Source organism: Acinonyx jubatus, chromosome E4, assembly GCF_027475565.1.
Source record: "Acinonyx jubatus isolate Ajub_Pintada_27869175 chromosome E4, VMU_Ajub_asm_v1.0, whole genome shotgun sequence".
Lineage (NCBI taxonomy): Eukaryota > Metazoa > Chordata > Mammalia > Carnivora > Felidae > Acinonyx > Acinonyx jubatus.
In genome coordinates, this window is record NC_069395.1 from 57,851,568 (window position 1) to 57,877,898 (window position 26,331).

The following is a 26,331-nucleotide window of genomic DNA, read 5'->3' on the forward strand; positions in this document are numbered from 1 at the left end:
CAAATTCACAGATTTATAATCTAGCAAGGGATTATAGCCTGCACTCTATTGGGAGGGGAGGAAAAGAAAATTTAATATGCTTTTGATATTTCTAAAACTCTCTTTGCTATAAGATCATATGTTTTGGTATATTTCCTCTTCCTCTCCTGACTAATCTCAGGAATTTGTTTTCTAAACTATGGAAATCGTAATTTCACCTTAAGAATCTATAGGGGATGTCCATGATACATTATCTATCTCAACATATTAAATCTTTGTAAAATGGCAAATAAAATCAAGAAATTCTACACAAATTGATATAGACCACCCCAAAGTTATCCTTCCCCACCTCCCCAAAAGAGTACATGGATAGTCAAACACCAAATTAAATAAAGCTTAAAAATTTTTTCTTTTTATGATGATTAATAGCTTGAGGGAACATTAGCATACACAGAAAATACAAACTGCTATATAATCAAACATGTAACATTTCTGCCAGTTGCTTGCAGAAAGAAAACTCTTCTGTGATATAACTGTTTTCTTGCTATCAGTTTAAGAACTGATACATTATTAATAGTAAGCCTTCTGTCTTGGAAAATAACAAAAGCAGTAACAACTTCATAAAACCTATATTATTCAGGCCCTTTGGTTATTACGTTCATTTTATACTGCAGTGAAAGACTTCTATCTTTCTGTATTCCTCCTGAAGACGCTAGAGCGCTTGCTAAAAGAGAATCCGACAGAACCTCTGCTCTAACTTTTATCCTATGAAATGGCAATTAACAAGACTTCCAATGGAGAGCTATAGTAGAAGGGAAAAGGATTCTCTCCTAGGGATGAGAAATCAAGCTGGTAATACAACTCAGGGCTTTCAGTTCTTGGGTCTTCACTTCTAACTCCTGAGAAATCCTCTCCTGTAATACTAATTGCTATTTGAAAATAACAGTGTCAGTAAATTATAAAGCTGGCTTCCCAAATGGTAAAAACACTTTGTTTCTGTACTACTGTTATGACTATGTCATTGCCACAGCCACTGGGAATAAATTAACAATCCAATACAACTTTCAAAGATTCAGTATTACATTCAGTGTTTTAAAGGAGGTATTTCATCAAATGGTATTCCAAGAAAATAACTGAATTAACAGATGTTTAGCTTGCATAAAATTATTAAGAATGGGACTTTTAAGACATCTGTCCTACCCTTGACCAACTTTGAGAAATTTGCTGGTAGTCATTTGTCCACACATAGTTTTCCCTTATTCTTAATTGCTGAAATTAAATTTCCCTTATTCTTAGTTGCTGAAATTTTTGGCCCACTGCTGCCCAAATCACCATCATAATCCTTGATGAGGACAGACAGCTGCAAGATTGAATGATCCAGGAAACTAAGAGGCAGAGCTGGGCTGGTTCCTTTATTATCTGTCACAACACTTTATAAAGTGCTTTGCTATTTATTTTTCTTAAAAAAAATTTTTTGTAATTAATTTATTTTTTGAGAGACATAGAGAGACAGAGCACAAGTTGGGGAGGGGCAGAGAGAGAAGGAGACACAGAACCCAAAGCAGGCTCCAGGCTCTGAGCTGTCAGCACAGAGCCCAATGCGGGGCTCCAACTCATGAACCGTGAGATCATGACCTGAGCCAAAGTCAGACGCTTAACCGACTGAGCCACCCAGGCACCCCTATTTATTTTTCTGTTAAAAGTAAAGAAGGGATAGAAAACAAAAGGGGTGAGAGAATTACAGGACTGAATTTCTTACATCCACCTCACTTATAGCAACATAAGTTGTACGAAGCCATTTATACGCTGTATCAAAAATTTCCTTTTGTATAGAATTAAAGAGACAGCTATAGAGACTTGCACTCTGTAATTGCAGGAATACAGCCTCTGTCCAGAGGTCAGAATGGTGTGGAAAATATCTTATTTAAATTGCAGCACTCCACCCCCGCAAAGCAAGAAGCTTCCTAAGATAATATTAATTAAACCGTCTTCCTTACGGTGTCTACCACCATAAGTTATTATTTAATCTCTCATGAATACAATCTACATATTGTTAAGTCACGTAAGACACAGTGGTATTCATTTAATTTATAAAATGACTATCATTGACAGAATTTGTTCACTGAGATTGTTAATGAACCCACCAGCCTGGGGTAAAATTGGGTCACCGCTGTATAAACAGAATGTATTCTTCTGTTAGCTACACAAACTTTAGACCCCTCAGTCTAGTTAACTCCTTACAGACTGCATGTAAATAACGAGTGCTTCTGGCAGAAACACCACCCAATGCATAACTAAGGCATTAATAAGAGTATCTACCCACAGTTTAGGATTCATTTCCTGGCTTGTTCCAATCTATTCTTACTTTAATACTCCTCTTCTTGATCATCTACAACCTACCAGGTTGAATCTTCTCAGAAATGTAGATCCCTGGCTTACTAGCGAATTAATTCACAATTCTTTTCTGATATAATACGTATTTTAAGCTACAAATGTCTGAGAAAAATCCACTTTAAAAAACTAAAAAATTAAATTCTTATTTTTACTCTATTTGAAAAAATATTTGTAACCATTTATATCGGCAAACACAATCTAAAAACTTTATTATTCAGGGCATCAGATTCTTGATCTTGGCTCAGGTCATAATCTCACAGTTCATGAGTTCGAGCCCCACATCGGGCTCTGTGCTGACAGTACAGAGCCTGCTTGGGGTTCTCATTCTCTCTCTCTCTGCCCCTTCTCTGCTTTCTCCTTCTCTCTCTCAAAAATAAACACTGAAATATATATATACATACATATGTATATATAATTAAAACTGTATTATTCAAAACCTCACACAACAGAGAGAAGTATGTAACTAAGATATTTTTTGCTTAACAAGTAAAAGTTTTAATCTAAGAGCCCTTGTGGTTAGAACTTCACCTAAACAAATGACTTTATATAAAAAGCACCATCATAATAATAACAAGAATTTCTTAAGCATTACTATGTCCCAGGAGACAGGTGCGTCCTGTATTAAACCTCCACTTTACAGATGGTGAAACAGGTGATTCTGAGCTAGATTTTTTTCTCTCGCCATCTAGGCTTCCTTCTACACAGAGTTCCTACTGACTACGCTGTCTTGGAAGTAACTTGAATACAAAATAGAAAATAAGATTGCTTAAATATTTTAGTTTAGAAATACCAATTGTTCGTGGTACTATTTCTCAGGAATGATGTGTAATCCATTTCAGCAATATTAATGTAACTGATAACGGTTCTGGTAACCCAAATTGTCACTTTGGCCTCAGAGTACTGGAAAATTGTGCTGCATCTTCTGGTTAGGGTGCTTAGAGACTGGACTATTTCTCCTTCTCCTAAAAACATTATAGGAGAATAAAATTAATTAAACTGTGTGCTCTCAGCACAAGGGCAGTGTAGTGGGGGAAAAATCACTTTCAATTTGTTCAACACTGCTGAAGTTAGAGATGGCTATTTTATATTGCTTACTTAAGAATAATTATTAAAAACTGGTGACAGCAGCTTGAAGTGCTAAAAAGGCAAACTACCACCTGTTTTAAAAACACACGTTTCAAAAGCACAATAATAACCACATAAAAATCAAGACCACATACTGTAAAAGACTTCATTTTCGAGGTTACAAGTGAATAGTCAATAACGTGAAATTCTGGAGACCCAATTTTAAAGATCCTCTCCAGACATGTTATAAGAGCCCTTTCAGGTTAGTATAGTGACTCAGAAAAAAACTTTAGAATGGTCTGGAATATAATTTGAAAGCAACTTCTCTGAATTTTATTTAATTAGATACCTTCCAAGCCTTTCAGATATGAACCACAAACAATTTTGTTTTGGTAACACACATGTACTCAAACCATTTCATCTGTGCATTGACATTATGAAATTATATTCCTCTGTGGTTCTAAAAACACAGGCTCAGAATCATGCCAAAAATTAAGTGTGCTGACAGTAGCACAAAATAGGCTATCTTGGTAACTAGGTTTATAGATCATCTAAATATTGATACAACAGATGTTTGAACTTTCAGCTAGGATATCCCTGGAGACCTATCCTATATATAAATTTAAAGAGTAATCAAAATTAAGATAATTAATGAGGATATGGCCACAAAAATTTGTTTAGAATCATTATGCCCAACATTTCTCTGCTCCTCCGTCACTCTCGTAACTGTATGATCATACATTAATCCCCAGAGTAGCTTAGGTAAGCGGTGGATAATACAGAAATAGTATATTCTTTATGAAAAGTATTTTCTATTATGCAATGAACTAAAAAAAATTTTTTTTTTGATGTTTACTTGTTTTTGAGAGAGAGAGAAACAGAGCGTGAGCAGGCGAGGGGGAGAGAGAGAAGGAGACACAGAACTAGAAGCAGGCTCCAGGCTCCGCGATGACAGCACAGAGCCCGATACGGGGCTCAAACTCATGAACTGTGAGATCATGACCTGAGTTGAACTTGGACACTCAACTCACTGAGCCACCCAGGCGCCCCTGCAATGAACTTCTTGCCACTTCTCATTCCATTAAGTCAAATGTTAAAAAAATTAAAAAGATAAATACATCTAAAAGGAAGCAAAACATACGGTGAAATTCTCTGAAAAAAATGTAGACACATCAATAAGGCTCAACTACCTTCTCAAATTTTGCTCCCAACTTACTTGACTTGCACAGAAGAGAAGGCAAATTTCTCAAATATAATTTTTAGAACAATTTGAAACACTTCATTTTATAGGTCAGGAATCCGTAATTTTTCTGCAGACCTCAGACTACTGGATATCCAGTTCTTCCAATCATTTGCATAAGAAGGCATATTCTGATTCAGAGTGCAGAAACTGCTTTTAGGAGTAGATTCTTCACAGAAAACACCTATCTACCATACAGATGACTGTGGGGCAAGGCATTTTATTCTAAAAATAAGTGTTCTCACTAGTGCGATCTGACTTTACATACATAAATGATGTTCTGGAAGCCAAAACCAAAGAAAGCACAACTTTAAAACTGGTATTTCTTAGGAAATCTCTTCTGTAAAATCTTTTGGAAATAATATTCTAGTCAAAATATCTCCCTGACAATCAAAACTCAACCTCTAGATCAATTATACTAATTTTAATCCAAGAACTTTTTTCATGACATAACACAGAAATGTAAATTGAATCTAAACATGAGTTTGGATACATGTAGGTTCAGACTGTGCCTGGTTTCATATTCCCAGTGACGTTTACAATTTCCGGGCTGAAATGCAGCAGCTACCTAGGCTCTCCTTCCCCTGCTGCAGACCCGTGAGCCTTCCAGCTCTCTGTTCATAAGAGTCCCTATTCCTATTTCACATTCAGTCTTGAGGAGAACACACAGGACGGAAACAGGTAAAGATGCCCACGCCATGTGGCACAGGAACCCTCCCCAAATCCTTACTCAGTATCTCTCTTTTCTGTTTCCCCGGGAATATTCTCTCTTAAAAAATCCAAACCTGCCTGTCACACAAAACAGATCAGTATGTGACTTCCAGGTGAAAATGAACAAACGAGGCAGACAGCTCAGAAGAACACTCTCTTTAACCATTTTCCCCTCCAGCTACTGTCTTCCTTGCTTATTGTCTTGAAATGCTTTTCTTGGGGCACCTTGGTGGCTCAGTCAGTTAAGTGTCCAACTCTTGATTTTGGCTCAGGTCATGATCTCAAAGGTTTGTGAGTTCGGAGCCCCGCATTGGCAGGCTCTGTGCAGAGCCTGCTTGGGATTCTTTCTCTCTCTGCCCCTCCCTGGTCTCTCTCTTTCTCAAAATTAACAAACAAAGAAACAAACAAACATTACAAAAATGTTTTTGAAATGCTTTTCTTATTTCTCATCTCCATTTCTTCACCCCCTGGTCTACCGTGGCCTCTGTCTCTACCAGCCTGTGAAACTGCTCTAATTTGATCAATCTCCTCCACACTGATTAATTTAGTGGAGAATTTCTGGAAACCATTTGCTTGACCTAGCAGCAGCACTCAGATACACAGCTCTCCTGTATCTGAGAATCTCTCTTCTCTCAATCTCATGACACTGTACTGGTGGTCTACTCTACCTCTGACCTCTCTGGTTCCTTCTTTGTCTCTTGTATCTCCTCTAGCAAAATCTTTAATTCTGGAATTTTTCTGATTTTTTTCTGAGATGTTTTAGATACTGTATTTTCTCCCCTCACGTTTTATATTCATCTTTGTCAATTCATCTACTTCTATGGCTTCAATTATTATCTATATGCAGAAAATTCCCCATTTCTCTAGCTCTGACATCTTTTCCTCCTTTTTTTAAAAAAGGGGTTTCTTTTCTTTTTTTTTTTTTTTTTTAAGTAGGTTTCAGGCCCAATGTGGGGCTTCAACTCACGACCCCCAGACCAAGAGTCACATGCTCTACTCACTGAGCCAGCCAGGTGACCCTCTAACACCTTTTCTAAGCCCCATATCCATGCAATCAACTGCCCAACAGCCTTTTCCAACAGACGTGGGTCTCTCACACGGAAAACTCAAAATCGACATATTCAAAAGCAAGTCTGCGATCCCCACCTCCTTCTACGCATCCCCTCCCATACCTTATTCCTTTTCCAGGGTTGCCTATTTAAGAATGTGTCTACCCACTTAACTGTGCTCAATCGAAACTTGGGAGTTAGCCTTACAGCAGCCAGAAATGTCATCTGTTAATCTCCATCAGTAACTCCCCCAAACAACTACAAATATGTGAAGACACACACTCTCATCCTGGTCCCTCCAACCAGCTTGCCATTACTAAACCACCCCCACAGAGAAATTCTAAAGTGGTTACTGCAGCTTATACTCTGGACTCCTCCTCAATCTCCTGCCTCATTCAACTATTATCAAATCCTGTTTATTCTATAGCCTAAATATTTCTTCAATCTCTTCATTCTCTCCCCAGACTTCTATCATCAATCGGGTCAAAATGTTAGTACCAGGAGAACTTCCTAAGTGATTCTGTCTCTAGTCAAATCTCCATACTCTATTCTGGACAAACCAGATGGATCAGTCCATACTCTCTATTTTAAATCCTTCCTTAGCTTCCTGCTGTTCTTAAAATAAAATCCCAAACCTTAAACTTCCCAAAGGTCCTTCTCAATCTGGGCCCCACCCATCTCTTGAAGCCAAGGAACACTGCAGCCACAGTGGGACGCTCATGTCATGCTAACGTGACTATCTCGGAGCCTCTGCATATGCTGTTCCTGCTTGCCTGTACTCACTCCCCTTCACCTAATTTACTCATACTCCTCTTTCAGACCTCAGCTTAAGTATCTCGTCCTCACGGATGCCGTATTTAGCCCCCTACCAGAAGACATGAAGACTCACTCTTACGTGTTCCCCAATGAACCCTGTTATTTCCTCTTTTATAACACTCACCACACTTAGAGTTATCTTTTCATCATCTGTCTTTACTGTTAGATGAGAGTAGTTATGATCACAGATGGCAGAGTCAGGCTTAGTTCTGGATCACATTTATAACACTAAGGCACACTTACAGTGGGTAACCTCAGACAAGTTTCTTAATCTCCCTGTGCCTCAGTTTCCTCATCTGGAAAATCAGCGTAACTACCTATGGTATAAGGTCATGGTATGGATTAAGTAAATGAACAAATAAAACTTGCTCAAAGTAATGTGTGCCACAAAGAATATGCAATGTAAGTGTGTCTGCTATTGTTATTATTACAGTTAACCAACTCTATTATGATTATTAACACTGTTATTGCTAATCAACACTATGTTCCCAGCACAGGGAGCATGCATCCTAGTGTGAGCCCAGTACTTGCCCCAAGTAACCAGATAATTAAATATGAGTTGAATTAATGACACAGACATACAAATATGGCTCCATCACTTATTTCACTTGTCCTTCTATATTTCTTGGGAGTCTTGGTTTCTTCATCAGTAAATAAGAATAACATTAGTACTTGTTGTATAAGAACACATGAGATAGTGCATGTAAAATTCTTAACACAATGCCAGTCACACACTAAAAACTCAATAAATGTCAGTTATTTTTATCATACACAGTTCTGAGTTAGAAAACAATTTAACTGGATATACAGACAGAGATACTGATTTGGTTAGCAGGAGAGGAGAACGAGTGAGCATACAAATATGCTCAAAATGAAATAGGGTTTAACTTTCAAAAGAACAAATGTATCACTAACACGAAGAATCTAGACTTAATAGTTGGGGAAAGGGAGACTAACTGCTCCCTTCTAAGCAACGAAGTGATAATTAATTTTTTGGAATATAAAAAATCTAGAAGGAATTCTAAGTTCACTAACATTTTTTTTTTTTAGAATTTAAGATACAGTATTTACAAATACACTCCAGTATGATGAATACTGAATTTGTACTTTCCATTACTGCAGCAGGCTTCAACAGTTAAATATTTATTTAACAAAAATTAGAATTGTCAAAGTACATTTAATGGAGATCTAAAATACTACTTGAAGTAATACTGTCATGAAATTACTAAAATGAAATTGTAATTTGGTGACAGTGTATGACCTTAAGGGAAGGCATGACAGGTCCCATTTTCCCATTTCCCATCTACCCTAGTGGAGTCAGTCAGAGCTGTTCCACTGGTTCCTGGTAACCCACAAGTCTCATCCTCTAAGTGAACATCTTATGGACATCGAAAGAAGTCTGCTTTTGTGCATATACACAGTGGAGAGTTAAAATTTGTATTTCTAAAGCTACAAATTGGTGTCTGGCAGGTGCACAATCGCCCACGGGCCTAAGTTTCAAACGCAACAGCATTATCAACTTCCCGATGATTGTCACTGTAATGGATATACAGCAACTTGGCTTTAGTCACGGCCACACTTTAAAACCCAGGCAGAACAATTTTCTTATACTCCGTCAAAAATTAAAAGTTAAGGTCATAGGTTTCTTCCATTGTTTTAAAAGGGGGATATCACTGGCCTAAATATTTTTAACAGAAAATAATGTGTTACTTTTAATAATGTAAGTAGGCACGAGAAATATATGCCAGAAGAGGATTGTTTTCCTTATAATACAGTAGGCATTACATAATTAAAGATATAAATGAAAAGAAACACCAGAACTACTCATTAAAACGCTGTTCAAACTAAACACAATGCACAGGTATCATTGTGCTTACTCAAAAGGAGTTTCTAATTAGCACAGAGAGGCTGTCAATGTGTGTACAAAGCCCTCTATTTGCAGGATATTGGAAAGTATTTTACGATAGGATAAAAACAATATGCATGTTGTACACTTATTTCCTTGACATTTTGTTTCTTAGGAAAATATTTTGATAAAAGAAAAGAACTATTGAGGCCAACCAGCAACCAGGCAGCTTGCATTGAAGACTCTGAAGATTTAGACTAAATATACTTTTATTTAAAAAATGTTGTGCTTCTGTCAAAAATTCAAGATAAACAAAAACAGTGACTGACCAACCAATGCAATAATGTGTATATAAACACTGAAAGAAAAAAAAAGTCTTTTAGTGAAGCAAATCCACTACAACTAAAAAAAAATTTTTTTAAGACTTTAAGTAATCTCTGTCCAACATGGGGCTCAAACTCAGTACCCCCAAATCAAGAGTCCCATGCTCTACTGACTGAGCTAGTCAGGCACCCCAATTTTTAAATTTTTATTAGTAGCATTTTTATCCTTGGTAACCCCCTCAAATAAAGAAATCTATGCACTACGGTGGGATATCACACAATAATGTGAAAGTACCTCAGGGCTTGTAAGATGAACATTGTCAAATAAGTATGAAACTGAATTATCAATTAAAAAAATGTAACAGCGTCTCTTTAAAAGTATGAATAAGAAACTTGAAACATGATTAAATAATCCCTAGAGATATATTCAGAAAGAAAACCTATGAACTTTACTTTTCCTGTTCTACAGGGTAAAGTGGAACACAAGAGTCTTGACAAAGATTAAAACGTGAAATAACAGCACTAAGGGGACATCAACTATTCCCTACACCTTTAACCTCTCGGACAAAGATTCTGTCTTATTTTATCAGCGTGCTCCATTTGGAAACCACAACCCCTGTCCCAGACATTACCTTTCCTCTACCTTTTCATTCTTAAATGAGCTTATGGAAAGAGTCATCTATGTGCTAACGTTTCCGCCTCCAAAAGAAAATCATTCTCCTCAAACCACTGCTGTCTGGCTTCTGCCCCCACCACGCCACTCAAACTGCCAGGCCACGGCAACAACGGGTAAGCGGCCTGTGACCAAAGGCCAAAACCATCCCTCAGTCTTGACGTGACATCGTCGCTTCACAGGTCACTGCTGGGCAGTTCCTTTTCGAACTTTGCTTCCCCCCTCCCCCGCTCCCCCCCCAACTCGGCATCCTTTCTGCCCTGCCAGTTCCTCTGCTCATTCCTTTCCGGTCTCCTTGGCCGAATCCTCTCCTCTTGCTTGCTCTTGCAGGGTACACTCTGCTCTTTTCACTTGACCCTCGTTTCCTCGACAGTCTCATCTACTACCACGGTTTCAACTGCTATCTGTAAACTGATGATTCCTAATTTTTATCTCCCCCTCAGACCTCTCCAGTGACTCCCAGACACATATATCCATCTGTCTGTCCGTAAGATTTCTCAATTTGGAGAGCTCAGTGTACTTAAACATATCAAGAAAATCTCATGTATCTTCTCCCCCTATAACCAGCTGTTTCTCCGGAAATCCCCATCTTGGTTGATGGTATCGCTCTCCATTATCCTATCAAGATACCTGGATATGGTTCTCTCATTCATTTTTAACCACTCAGTCTCAAGGTGCCATCAATTCTGTCTCTCAAATATTGACAAAATCTGTCCATTTTTCTCATTTCCTACCTCTAACTACCTTAGATTGGACCCCAGAGCGTCTCTCACCTGGACTATTACAACAGCCCCTTACATGGTCTTGCAGTTTTCAATCTTAACCCCTTCCAATCAACCATCTATAATCGTGCCAAAATCATCTTTCCAATACATAAATCTGGTTCTGCTTCTCCTAAGGCATCCCACTACTTAGTAAAGTCATTTACTCACTCATTTAAGCAGATATTTATTGTTTACTGTATAACAGATATGGTATTAGGCATATCTATCTGTATCATAGTGTATTAGAGTCAATGAAAACAACATTTAGAGAATACAGGGATGAAACAAATCCTCAAACTGTATGATTACAAATTGTGACAAATGCAATGAAGGAAAACAGGTCACAAAGAGAGTAAAAGGGGAGAATTACTTCAAATTAAAATGTCATATTATTTTTAAGAAAGGAATTTCTGACATTTGATGGGTAGAAAGCTGCTGTAGGAGAAAAGGACTTTTGGTAGAGGAAATAGCATACATAAGAGTTTTGAGAGGGAAAGGAATAGAGAGTGCTAGAAGAATTAAAAGCAGACCTATCTGTCAAAAGCTTAGTAAGTGAGAGAAGGGTGGCCTGAGATAAGTTTGGGGAGACAGGGGCCGGGTCAAGTCCACGGTATGGACTTGGGTTGTTTTGAAGGGCAAAGGGACACAATTAAAAAGTTTTAGGTAGATGAAGGACATGATTAGATTTGTTTTTAAAAGTTGACTCTGGCTGTTGCTGGGAACAGGCCGCAGCCTGAGTGGGTGTGAGGAACCCAGCTGAGAGGTTATCGTATTAGTCCAGATGAGAAAGATCGTGGTGGGCAGTTTCTCTTAATGTTTACAGAAGTTATTTTTAGGTAATATAAGCCTGTAATGTAGAAGTCCCCAGTACTTTTTAAATGACGTAATCCTGGGGCCCTTAGGTGGCTCGGTCGGTTAAGTGTCTGACTCGATTTCGGCTCAGGTCATGATCTCACGGTTCGGGAGATCAAGCCCTGCGTCCATGCTGACAGCACGGAGCCTGCTTGGGATTCTCTCTCCCTCTCTCTCTCTGCCCCTTCCCCCCTCCCGCACTCTCCCTCTCAAAAATAAATAAATAAACCTAAAAAAAAAAAAAGGATGTAATCCTGCTAAACAAAAAGGCATGTAAAAAAAAAAAAAGCTCAGGGTTTAATTCATTTGGATATACTGTTCATCATTAGAACGTTTCTAATTACACAGTTCATTGGTGATAGTCTAATATGATATAGCTTCTGCCAAACCTACTCAGTATTTGCCCTTTTATATAACACCTCTCCTTCTATGACTAACAGGCATATCATAGTTGACATGGCCAAAAAACAAAGAACCTCTTGATTTCTGCCTCAAGACTAATGTCCCTTAGTTAAGTGGCATCATCATTCACCCAGGCATTGGTGCCAAAAATCTGCGAGTTATCCTTTCTTCGTCTCTTTCTGCCATATTCCATATCATATGTAAATTAAGTACCAATTTAACTGAATAAAATATTCAATATAATCTATGGAAATTACTCTATGTGATTAACAGAATATGAATCTGGCCACAACTCTCTGGTAGTGATACACTATTTGCATTCATATATCCTTACAAAAAAGATTTTTGATTAGAGAGCAGTTTTAAACAGTAGTACAATATATTATAACATGGTGATATAATTGTACTTTACCTTAAGGGAATTATTCTTCACTGTTAATACCTTTACAATAAGTGCATACAGACAAAACATGCTTAATTTCTTAGTTCTCAAATTTCATTTACCAACTCATTCATCATTCATGCAGTCTCAAGAACAGAAACACCCACAGCAATAGTGGTCATCTCAGGTCTAGAAAGAATAATTTAAGATCAGAAGTAATTTGTTTTAAAATTAGTTTCTGAATATGTCTCCAGGAAGACTGCTAAAATCAGATCTGTTTCACACTGAACAGGTATTTCAATAATATTGAAGTTCCCAAATACCATTGGCAAATGAGGCACCCTATACGTGTCAACTTTCAGCCAACTAAGAGCTTACGGCCTTAGAGCTAAGTTATTTTTTCCCAGTTTTTTGGAAACGTATTTATAAAATATAGTAGAGAGCTGATGCATCTGTCTTCTTAGAGAAAAGTATTATTTAAGTTATCCTGGACAACTTCACATCACTGGTTTCTACCAGCTGCATCACGATACATTTAGAGTAACCCAGGGAATTCGGAGGTACAGCAGTAAAATTGCTTTCCCTAATTCTGAACGGCCTGTTTGTTTCGTTTTTAGAGTCTTTCTCTTTCCATCCTTCTTTTCAGCTTCCCCTTCTCATGGTCAGAACGTCTTCCTCTACCAATCCATCTCTGTGCTGTCCTTGATTGATGTGCTAGTAACAAAGCTGGAAAAATAAGTCACCTGGCTCATCAGGCTGTGCTCAGAGCTCTCAAGCTGATGTTACACTCTCCTACTTCACACGTGCCAAGTACCTGTGGACACTATTTTCCCTACAGAATGAGATCATAATTGTATTCCTTACAGTTAAAGCTATCAGTAGTCTGACCACTGGATAAGTGACATATTACCATAGCCATTTGGTAATACAGAATATTAGTATGTTCAAATAACCTTTTCTAGGTCAGCCACTAGGTAATATGGTAACCTCACCCCACAGTTCTACACAGTTTTATGACACCTCAGCTTTTAAAGGTAGATATAGCTTATATCCATTACAATATTGTTATAAAAAGAGAATTTAAAGATGGCATAAGGGGCCAAAGGTAGAAATAAACTGAGTTTACGTAGAAAATAATCCGCACAGGCCAAGGAGGACCTTTATGCACAATACCACATAGGGCAATTTAGCCCACAAAATACTGACTATTAGACCATAATCAAAACGAAATGCTACGAAAAAGTGAGAGAGAGAGAGCTTGGTTTATGCATCGCAATAAAACTATGGGTGGATGGGCATAGCGCATCTCCTGTTGCACGCACCCTGCTGCTCGTCAAGTGACATGGATCCGAGCTGTTTGTTAACCACAGAAGAAGGAGAATCTGAAACAAAAATGAGATTTCAACTTAAAAGTAAGCAGCAGAAAACTGCACAGCAATGTCATGATCAACTCTAAGCTTAAGAAACAAATGTATAAGGGCAGAGAACAGAAGTAAGTACTGTGGTATATTTCCCAAGCAGTGAGTAAGCAGGGCCATGTGCTTCAGACAGGTTATTCCACGCAAGCACTTAGCAAACTAAGAATGAGCTGAGAAAATATTCTTCTGCTTCCATGCATATACCTTTTGTCAAATTCACTTAGCATAGGCACAAGGTACAAGGTAGATAACACAGAACTAGAGTTATCTCTTTCACTAGACGGAAGACTCCTTCCCCTTCTTAAACCCCTTTCTGGCCCCTTACAGATGGCTTTCGTTCTGGACTGGAGGATTCAAAGCATGAAATGAGATGCTCACTACACTCTGCTAGACGGTGGGTATTGCACCTTGAGCTGAAACAGGAGCTCAAGTGAAGACGTGAGACAAAGAAAATGGTTTGTAAGAGAAAACTTCAATGAAGTAATCGCCATGACAGAAACACAGATAATTTTAAAAACTCTAAGATATGTTGTGCATATTAAAACTGTAGTCTGTTGAAGCCTTAGTTTTTAGGGGCCTGGTGGGAAAAGGAAAAGAGAGGAAAGGAATAGGCTTGCCAGTCTGGGCTTCATGCTTTCCACCCCGGCTTCAAATAAAACATTTAATTTTTCATCCTTTTGATGCACTGAGTTTCTGTGTAAGAATTTGTTCTATAAATGGGTTCTATTGTTTGGAAAAGGCAGCATGATAAAATGGAAAGAGCATTGGTTTGGAGTTACTGAGTTTTGATTCTAAACCTGGTTCTGACAATAATTAGCCGTGTGACATTTTTAGATCTAAGCTTCTTTCTTCCTGGCCATCCTAGGGACCTAGTAACTTAAGCAAGGCACCAGGGAATAGGAGGTGGCTACTAAGTCCTGGCTTGGGTTCCAGTGTCCCAATGGGGCTAGAATATGTGGATAATAAGCACAGCTTCCCCCAAAATGTAAGATTAATTACTAGTTTCTAATATCCTGTGTTCCAGTACTTAGCAAATGTTAACGAGACAAAAACCTTGCACTTTTGGATAGTCACCAGTTTCTATTCATAATGGCATTTTATTCCCCAAAGGTAGATAAAATATCTTGAGTTGAGAGCGTCCTTAACTTAATAGCTAAGAAAAGTTTTTCAGTATATCCTGATTGCTTCAATTTGTACATTTAACAGTCTAAATCTTGCCACTAGGACCACTTCTATCAACTTTAAATTGTCTACCTTCTGATACGTTTGCTCAGAGACTTTTGAATTACTAGATTTGGATAACGCATGATCATCATCTGAATGATAGCTTTGGCTTATCCTTACTTATCACCTCTTCATCAGAACATTCAGTTCAACAAATCTGCACAACACAAAAAAGAAAGAAGAAATGATAGGATTTCAATCAGTTCCTGAATCTCTCCATGCTTTGCTTTCCTTTCTAAGGTTTCTTCTCATTTATCCATTTCAGGGATAGATACAACATTCCTACCTATGTTGTTTTTCAAGAACAGATAAGATGGTTTTTAGAAGACCAAAACTGTATTCCTTAAAGTAAAGAAAAACTGAACAAAAATTTGAATCACAGTGAAGTATTAGAGAATCCTCCTAGAAAGCATTTCATGAAATATTTTTTGTTATATTTGTGTTTGTTCTACATTTCATTGTACTCTCATTTATAACTAAGAGCACTCAGAAAACTATCAACTCTCTAGGTAATCTGTTTTTCAAATGTTAAATTTTTCCACAAACATTATGGAATGTACAAATCTTATGAAATAAAGACCATCTTATTTAATTTTATAGATAAAAATTTAGGAAAGAGTCTGTCTCTAAAAAACCCATTAACGAAAGATCTAGAATGCTATTATCTCCTCAAAATTATATATTTTCAATCTCTTTAATGATTTAAGGTATTTAAAAAGTTTACATTAAAATAGTATTAAATGAAAAGGGTTTCCTCACTGGTTTTATATCTGTCACAATACTGTACGTAGCTGGGGAATTATTTGTTGTTCCTTCCATCTTGAAAAACCAATCTTTAAGAAGAAATCCTTCTTGATCATTGTTTTGTTCTATTTTCAATCTTGGGCACCATGCAGCTGTTTTTTGGAGGGATTATTTTCCTGGCACATAAACATGCGAAGTGACATGTTTTCATACCACTAGATATTCATAAATACAGTACCCATAACTTCTAACTTACAGAAGTGCTTCCAAATATTAACACAATAAAATTAGTTCAGTGCTGATTGTGTCAGTATGTTTGCATGTTCTACCCCATTTGGCTGTGAAATAAATATCTTCCAGAAAGCACCCATTACATAATAAAAATCAGACTAGGGCGCCTGGGTGGCTCAGTCGGTTAAGCATTTGACTCTTGGTTTTGGCTCAGGTTATGATCTCACAATTTGTGAGTTCGAGCCCCACATTGGGCTCTGCGCTGATGGCGTGGAACCTGCTTAGGATTCTCTCTCTCTTCCCCCCCCCCCCGCCCCCATCTCTCCTTCTGACCCTCCCATTGTGTGCTTGCTCTCTCTAAGATAAACTTTAAAAAAAAAAAATCAGATCATATGGTCTCATAATAATTTATTACAAAATGCAATATGGTTGGTTCGCTTATTGCAAGTGTTTAGAATTATTAGTTTTAAGGTAGAGATAAGCTTTAGGCTAAACTCATTCAGTGCTAAGCTCAAGGTGTCTCATGGCCAATTTCTGTGTATTTCCAAAAAATTTGTGTTTTGGTCTCGAAAAAACTCTTTAGCCCCTTGACATCAGAATTTTCTCCAGTGTAGACAAAAATAAGGAATTATAGTCTTTTAATAAGATTTTTATTTTATTTTATTTTTAAATAGCTCCAAACCCAACATGGGGCTCGAACTCAAGACTCCAAGATCAAGAGTCTCATGCTCTACCCTCTGAGTCAGCCAGACTTCTGGGTTCAATTTTGGCTTTTCCACTCAGTAATACCGTAACCCTGGACAAGTCATTTAACGTCTCTATGTCTCAGTTTCTCCATCTGTAAAATGGGAATAATCACAGTATCTACCACATACTATTCTTATGAAGACTTAATGAGATGATCCATGTAAACTACTTAGCACATAGGAAAGGGTCAATTAATGTTACTATTACTTGCCTCTTATTCAGAAACATGATATTGAATGAAAAATAATGATAGGAAGCTGTTCTGAAAAATATGGAACGTGTTCCCATGGCTGAAGTTCTAAGACATTCATCACTGGTGTGCCCAGATTCTGTCATTCAATGTAGCCACGGATGCTTATAGAACGAGACTGACATCATATCTGAGTTACTAACTACAGCTTATGCTATAAACAGTAAAACAAGGATCAAATGCATCCATCTGAGAAGTGCTACACGTGACTGTTGTCACGGACAGTGGGGACTAGATGCTGTGTAGAGCCTGCTTGCACAGGATCGGGTAAGTGCTGATTTTTTCCAATATGGCTCAGTTTTGAAAAGCCCTTTTTCAAAAATAATCACCAATATTGTATACCCTCTCGGGGTATAAAAATTACTTTTTTTCTTTTCCAATCAGCAAAACCGTGCCATAAAGTGAAAAAACAGTTCCTACCTGACCCCCTCTAGGCTGGCTCCATGCTCCAGTGGGGCTCTGTGGTGGTCGAGCCAGTACAGCAGACTCCACAGGGTGTTGTCACTCTGAGCAGGAGCCAGCAACCCATGACTTCAAAGGACCTGAAATGGAAAAAAAGAGTCGGGTTTAAAATCAGCAATATGCTGACTGTCTCTGCCATAGCTGTTTAGGGCATTCGTCTTTAGAGCTCATTCAAAACCCTGAATGCCGTCAACTGTGTATGGCTGTGATAGGAGGTAATTGTGAGGTGGTAAGTGGAAGATATTATAATTAAGACAGCCCATTATTATGTGTACTGCTCTACTTAGGAATACAAAAATGTTATACAATATTGTCTACCCCATACTTATGTCATCTCTGTAAATTACGGCAGGCGACACTATCTAAATAAATCAGTAATTGGGAAACTGAGACACAAAGCAGCCAAATGATCAGTCCGAGCTCATCTAGTCATAAGGCCAGGACAAGAATCCAAGCAGTAATCTGATGAAGGCAAATTCACCTCTTTATGATTGAAAAAAAAAAAAAAAAATCACTGAAAGCCTAGAAATAAGTTATGATGTATTTTTTAAAAGCCTAGGAAATAAAAGGCACTTTTTAGTTTAGAAAAATAAAAATATTTTAAAGTAATATATTCTGACTTTGAAAAATGAAATTTTTAGAAATTAGCTATGATGGATCAATTAATGTCCACAATACACAGACAATATTGTACCTAATCATTAAGTTTAAGAACATGTTTTAATAATTGTTATTCAAGGGGCGCCTGGGTAGCTCAGTCGGTTAAGCGTCTGACTTAGGCTCAGGTCATGATCTCACAGTTCGTGAATTGGAGCCCCATGAATTCGGGCTCTGTGATGACAGCTTGGAGCCTGGAGCCTGGAGCCTGCTTCGGATTCTGTGCTTCCCTCTCTCTCTGCTCCACCCCTGCTCACGTTGTGTGTGTGTGTGTGTGTGTGTGTGTGTGTGTGTGTGTGTGTGTGTGTGTTGTGTGTGTGTGTCTCAAAAATGAATAAAATTATTTAAAATAAAATAAAATAACTGTCATTCAAATAAAATCTATCTCCTTGTTGAATTACATAAATTGAATTCCTATTCTGTATTTTTATAATTTGTGTGTTCTAGAAAGATGAATTCTGTATTAAGTTTATTCATTTTTCCTCATATCAAAAATTTACTACATGGACAGAACATACAGATTTTTATTAGTCATTCTCTGTAACAAACTATGCATTATTTAACTTTTCCTTATTTAATTACCAAATAGTGTTCTTATGACATGTGAGGACAGAGTAAAAGTAGCATTATCAAATGAACACAGGGCATGTCAAGATTAGACTTATTAGGGTCTCAGATGTCTCGTATGAATGCTATGTTAAAAGCAGATGAGGGACGCCTGGGTGGCTTAGTTGGTGAAGCGTCCAAGTCTTGGTTTCGGCTCAGGTCATGATCTCGCAGTTTCATGAGTTCGAGCCCCACATCGGACTCTGCGCTGACAGCACGGAGCCTACTTGGGATGCTCTCTCCCTCTCTTTCTAACCCTCCCCCACTCATGCTGTCTGTCTCTCTTAAAATAAATAAATAAACTTAAAAAAAAAGCATGTGATACAGAGGAAGTATTTTACCTTATGGTGAAGGGAGCAATACACACTGACTGTTAGCCCTAAGGGTCTCTAATATTGACCATGTAAGACAGCCTCAGGGCCCAATAGGCTGTTAAAAAACAAAGTAGAGGGGCCTGGGTGGCTAGGTTGATTGAGCATCCAACTTCAGCGCAGGTCATGATCTCACGGTTGGTGGGTTCGAGCCCCACATCGGGCTTTGCACTGGCAGCATGGAGCCTACTTCAGATTCTGTCTCCCTCTCTCTCTGCCCGCCCCTCCACTCGTGCATGCACTCTCTCTCTCTCTCTCTCTGTCTCCCAAAAATAAACATAAAAAAAAAAAACTCAGCAAAACACAACAAAGTAAAGATAACACATTTCTCAACCTCAAAATGGGCAAGATGTCTACTTTTTAAAGATTACCACGAACAGACGGATTACCAAACTAGATACTATTTAATAAGAAATCTCAGAGTTGGTAAACAGCATCTTATTTCAGAGACTACATAATCACTCTAAAGCTTATTGTTTTTAAAAAAAATCTGTTTCAATTCAAACTGGTAAGCTATATATGAAAGGATGAATCTAAAAAATATTGTTCTAATGTCTACAATGTACATTTCTTTCCTGCTAACGTAGACAGTTTTATTTTATACTCAAACTCACTTTAATATTTGGTTTGTCACCTGCTAAATTTCAGTATTTTAAAAATATTTAAATATGTGTAGGAACACTTTAACTTCCTTATTGGTTTTTATGTTGCAAAATTTTTACTTTTGAAACACTTCAGCTAGAGTTTTATGCACAGCACAAAATCATAGCAAAATGCCTCATTATTAAATGTCATGGCTGTCATTTAATCAAGTTTTCCAGTCAGTTTTAAGTACAGGAAAAAAAAAATGGTCAGAGACGTCTTTCCTTGGCTGATAACACTCAATTAAAAATGAGGCTCGGAATCTGTTCCAAACATCACACCTATATTACAGTTATTTAAACCTATTTTATTTCACCATGGTATTATATAATGTGCTTCTGTTATCAGCACACGGTAGAACAGCTATTTATAAAGTGGAGGTTGCTAAGTTCTACCAGTATATAAATGAATTCCAAGTAATTAAATCAGAGTTCTCAAAGTAACGAATACCCCACCTCTGCAGGGTGGCAAAACAAAGTAGTACATCAAAGTATCATAATCTCATTTGTGGGAGACCCTGGACACACTCTAGTTCCTAAACAAAGATTTGCACAGCACCTACTACGTAGCACTCTAGGACAGGATATATAATACCTATCATCCATCTTGAAAGAATTAAACTGCAAACTGTTTTATGCTATATAATTCTTCCCACAAACATTTGTGGACTATCGTGAGCTTCCTGGCCATGAAAGAACTGGGCCATTAAAATGCTCAAAGAAAGAGAGAGTGGCACAGATTATCACGGTCATAAAACTCCCATGAGTTTTATAGCATAAGACTATTCTGGCAGGAGACTGTAGAGTATTTTTGTTGTCCTATGTATCAGAGAGTTGATTATGTACACAAGGAATAAGTAGGCAGATACTGAAAACTTGCAAATAATCACAGAAGAGGATGACTGAGTCAGCAGGCTAGCTGGCCAAACGACACCGTAATTCTAAAATCTAGCACTACTACTTTCCCAGGAATACTGGCTAATGTTCAAAGGAGAAACAACAAAAGAAGAAGAGGAAGGGCTAGGGGCCAATAAACACAGGTATCATTTCAGCATGTATGAAATATCAATAGAAATGCCAAAGCAGGCTCTGAATTCACTAGGTTATTAGAAAGTAGCTCATTAGCGTACACGTAATAAACATCTGCCCCTTTGCAGAAATGTCACAAACCAAATAACGGATTATTCTACATTCAGCTCTCCGGCCAACACCGCTGCCGCCCGTGTTCCTCTAGCTGCGACGGGGAGCGCCGGATGCGACAAAGGCGGGGAGAAGCCGTAAGCGCCATCAGCTCTTTCTGAAGGGCAGGGCAGCGTCTTGTTACACAGCAGCAGTGTTAAGACACCAACTCTACCAGCCGCTCGAGGACACTTGACGTTAATAACCTGAGGCACGAGGGTCCTGGGAAGAGCCCTCGTGAGAAGACTGACCGGAAGGAGGCTGCTGGGCACGCGCAGCCAGCTCTTGCTGCCTCTGCTGTTCGGCCCTCTTAAGCCTCAGTTGTTGCAGGCGCTTACGGAGCAAAGCTATCTCAGGCCCCCTTAAAAATTCTGACACAGATAGGAAAAAAAAAAACAAGGTGAAAAGATAGTAATAAGAGAGGAAATGCTAAGAATCTGTTACATATTAAAGAGAGAAGGGTATAAAGAAAACACGTCTCATGGAGGAATATTAAAAACAAATTACTCACGAGAAAGAAATTACTGATCATCACATTAGGAGATACACTATACACACTTACGTATTCAAATGCGTCTATTTAACCACAATGAAATGAATTACACACATATAGTCTCGAAGGATATTTAAGTAACTAAATAGAATGAAAATAAAGTCTTCCGTAAGCAAAACATTTTAAAATATTCCTTTCGTCACTAATTTCATCTTTCTATAACAAAATGATACTACGAAAAATTAGTAACTATCAGTTATCTAATCTATATACAAAACTGCTAACTTCGATCAGATAATAAGGAAAATTCAATTAAAATTATGAAAAAGTTATGTATTTGTAAACAGTTCTTGTAATTTATTAATGGAGGGCTCTTTAAAAAGTCAAAGTTATATAGTTTTCAGCTGAATAGAATTGTCATTTACTTTTTTTTTACCTAAAAAATATTTACATAATCTTCAATATTTTCTTAAAGCAGCGGTCATAGATAAAAGTAGAAATATAACATAGAATTGTGCAGATACATTTGAGTGCCTACTATGTATGAGGCATCGTTTTAGGCTCGGGAGAGAAATAAAACACTGAACAAAATAGTCCCTACTCATGTGGAGTGTATGTTCCGAAAGGAAGAAAGACATCAGTGAACTCACATCACACACATATATGTAATATACACGTAGGTGCTCGTGTAAAGCAGGGACAATTGCTGTGAAGTAAATTGGACAGGGAAGATGAGGGGAACAGAGATAGCGGAGGAGGGGTTGTTTTCCGTATGATCACCGAGGGAGGCTTCTCTCATAAGATGATTTTTGAACAGAGACCTCAAGGACTGAGGCAGGAAACCACATGGGTGCCTGGAGGAAACGTTCCAGGTGGAGGGAAGAGCAAGTGCAAATGCTCAGAGGAGGAGGTGTGTCTGGGTGGGGGACATATCACAGGCAATGGCAGAAGAATTTACTGATAGTTTAGATGCAGAACGATCCCCAAATTCTGGGCCTACGTAACAAGAAAAAGAAGAGTTTGTCATTTATTGTGACGGGGAAAAATGGAGCAGCAGGTAGTAGCAGAGGGAAGAGGAGAACTAACAGATAGCTCAGTGGAGAACTTGAGTAGGGACTGACCGTAACACTCTAGAATTCACTAATAAATTGGATGTCGCCGGTGATGTGACTTGAAGCTACTGCAAGTGCAAGTGAGAATAAAGAAGTCTAAGAACTGAACTCTGGGACACTGCAGCGTTTAATAGAAAGGAGAAGCCGTGAGTAGGAAGGAGAAGCCAGTGAGGAGGCTGGAGGGAGCAGCTGTGTCAAATGCTGCTAATATGACAAAAAAGACACCTAGAATTAACCACTGGCTTTTGCACCTTGGAAGTCATTCATGATCTTGACAAGCTATTTCAGCAGAAATCACAGGGGCCAAAACGCGACTGGAACAGGTTCCAGAGAAAGAGGAGGTAATGGAGTAGAGACACAAGGCACACATATACTCTTTCCAGATGATTTGCTGCTAACAGGGAACAGAGAGATTGGACGATGGCTGGGGGGGGGGGGGGGGGGGGCTGGGGGGGGAATAAAGAGCCCAGGGAAGTTTGTTTAGTTTGGGAAATAACACATATGTCTGTGGGCTGATGAGCAATGTTTAACTGAGGGAAGGGAGAAAGAGGACGCATGAAGAGAAGGGGGCAAATGCAAGAATGCTGTCCCCGAGCAGCCCCAGAGACGAGCTGCAGTGGTAAGCAGAGGAAGCGGCTCTAAATAGGTCCAGAACGACTTCACCACAACCAAAGGCAAGGCAGAGACGCAAGGGCTGCTGACTTGATGGTGGCGGCACAAAGAATTCTGTGTCTCTTGTTGACGCTGGCCGCAAATTACACAAACCACCCGACGACTTCTAGCCTTGTTTACCTGGAGTATAAAGGTGCAAATTTGGTTGTTTCCTGAATCAATCGTGCCAGAGATATTAACATCTTGTTACCAAGTTCTCTACTTATAAAGAATTTTATTCAGTTAGCTGACTGGCAGTTAAGATTTAGCAAACAATTCAAGTATCATCACAGTCTCCCAATGCTAGGTTCTTCCTAGGAAATTTTCTAGCACTGAGCAGGACGGTATTCACTGACTAATAAATTGGGATGCTCAGTGGCACAGTGCCTTCTTTTTAGGTATAGACATACACCGTATTTATTGATGGCATAACAGCAATGCTTTAAGGAATATAAAGAATTACTGTGCACCCATAAAGTTTGTTATTTTACAATTCAAAACAATTTACCATGAAGAGACTACGTATACGTCAAACTTTGCGAAGAAAACAAAAACCACAAAAAAATTCACCTGACTTCATCATCATTTCAAACCCTCTCTCTGGAGCTGCCAAGTGTTTCATGGGGATAGGAGAGTCTCCATCTGGATCCACTATGTGATGTAACATATAAACAGCGGGCCCTAAGTGCAAGCCCTGATGCTCTATAACTCGGAAAATCAACATTTAGTTAGGATAACGTCCCGAACTATTTATTCAATGCTTCTGGTGCATTTTAAAGAAGAATTTGCTTCTTTACTTTTAAGGCTGGTATTATGGCTTCCCCCAAGCCCCCGGCTTAACACAAAAAAATGAAGCTAGGTACAGAAGTTGCCACAGCTAACTAGGAATGGCAAATATTAAATTAAAAATTCCAAACAGACTAAGCAGACTAAACAACCAGACTAAACAACAGTCTTGCTAGCAGGTAAGATACATACACATTATGTCCTTTAAAAAACACATAAACATATAATTTATAATGCGAATAAATGCACTGAGAATTAGTTTTTGTTGACACGAACCAAAATGGAAAGTGAATATAATGAATACTTTGGGGTTGAATTTTAAAAGCAACACAAAACCCCTCAACAATGTGTCAAGAATTGCTTATGGGAAATCCGTACCTCCATCTCCTGAAACGACCTGCCCACTGCCTGTTTTCCGCTGAAGGACTCTGGGCTAATCTCCCCAGTGATGTAGTTCCCACTGAAATGGAAGAACAATAAACTACAGCTGACCCGACAAAGGTCCCCTCAGCTGCAACCTCATGTCCTGCCTCCAATACATAGGTTCTTTTGTCCTGGACACTGCATTACTTCTCCATCTAATTCGGTGGAACCTAATCTGCCTGCTGTGGCTCTGTCCTCCACCCCACTTTGCTTCTTGGCCAGGTGATCCTTGTGCATTTTTTCCCTAGAACTGTCGCTCCTTTACTGACTTCCAAGTTCCTTTGGTCTCTTCTTTGGTCTCCCCAAAGTGACCATTAACCTAATATTTCCACTTGCTTCTAATCTATATACTGTCTCTACCTCGACTGAGTAGACTCTGGTCTCCTTTAAGGAAGCTGTAATCTGGATATTTGGGCTTTGAAAGATTTGCTTTGCTATGCTGTACAACAGAGCAACTGCTGTTCCCGGTAATTTTTCTACAGAGCTCAATTTAACTGTAAAGATTTTGAATAGACCTAAATAAATGTGTAAATCTGGACAGTTATTTGTAAATAAGCAGGAATTCACACATATTAAGTAAACTAAATTCTCATTGTCTGAGTGGTCCATTTAATTAGAAGCACACGGATCCCTTTGGTGACTCACTTCTCAAGGTGAGACCTCTATGTACTGACAACCCCATTCAATCCAAAGAAACGGCCTTCTCTATACATATTCTTTTATCTAGATTAAAATAAAAACATTTGGGGGCACATGGGTGGCTCAGTCTGCTAAGTGTCTGACTCTTGGTTTCGGCTCGCAGTTTGTGAGCTTGAGCCTCATGTCACGCTCTGCGCTGACAGTGTGGAGCCTGCTTGGGATTCTGTCTCTTCCTCTCTCTGTGCCTCTCCCCTGCTCACGTACACTCTCTCTCTTTCTCTCTCAAAAATGAAAATGAAAAATAAAACCATTCTCAAAAAAAGAAACAAGTCATAAATCAATCCAAAATGAACAAAATAATTACAAATTTTCTTCTTCTTTTTTTAAAGTAATCTCTATGCCCAACATGGGGCTTGAACTCACAACCCCAAGGATCAAGAGTTGCATGCTCCACTGACTGAGCCAGCTAGGTGCCCCAAAATAATTACAAATTTTAATAAGTGATGGAGTGCCTGGGTGGCCTGGTTAAGCATCCGACTTCGGCTCAGGTCATGATCTCGCGGTCCGTGAGTTCAAGCCCCGCGCTGGGCTCTGTGCGGACAGCTCAGAACCTGGAGCCTGCTTCAGATCTTTGTCGCCCTTTCTCTCTCTCTGCCCCTCCCCCGTTCACATTCTGTCTCTCAAAAATAAGTAAATGTTAAAAAAATTTTTTTTAATTTTAGTAAGTGCTTATCACAAAGTAAACAGGGCTATATAAAAAACATTTTAGTAAAGAAAGATGAACCTAGCTACGGTAAGAATGAAAGACCTCCTTTAAGTGACACTTGAACTGAGACACAAGGAAAAAGAAGTTGGCTACAATAAGCAGGGATGGCGGGGGGAAGCTTCTCGGTAAGAGAACAATAAGTACAAAGGCTCAGAATCAGAAACAAAGAGGCAGAAGAGAACCTGCCTGGCACATTCAAGGAAATAAAGGAAACCAATGCAGGTAGAGCATAATGATCCCTGGGAATTAAGAAAGTGACATGAAGTGAGGTTGGAGAGGGGGGCAAAACCCAGACCATGTCGGTTCTTACAGACCCACGGTGTAAGAAAGTTTCAGTTTTTTTAAAGTTAGACTTCTAAGTGCAATTAGAAGTCTTTGAGGGGTTTTAAACAGCAAAGTTACATAATCTGATTTAATACTATAAAATACTCATCC

General features: G+C 38.6%; 1 protein-coding gene across 7 annotated transcripts in view; it reads right to left on the reverse strand.

Moving 5' to 3' along the window:
* The window catches only part of DCAF6 (DDB1 and CUL4 associated factor 6), a 132,716-nt gene that overhangs the window by 42,040 nt on the left and 64,345 nt on the right, over positions 1-26,331 (reverse strand). For 2 of the 7 annotated variants that reach the window (XM_027046133.2, XM_027046135.2), the window contains exons 11-12: positions 21,233-21,397; positions 13,819-13,878 (exon numbers count right to left, since the gene is read on the reverse strand). The exons of 2 other annotated variants lie outside the window; for them this stretch is intronic. In XM_027046133.2, coding sequence (XP_026901934.1) covers positions 13,819-13,878; positions 21,233-21,397 — 225 coding nt within the window. The remainder of the gene's footprint in view (positions 1-13,818; positions 13,879-21,232; positions 21,398-26,331) is intronic. 3 more of the 7 variants (XM_027046138.2, XM_027046139.2, XM_027046136.2) reach the window with 2 other exon arrangements.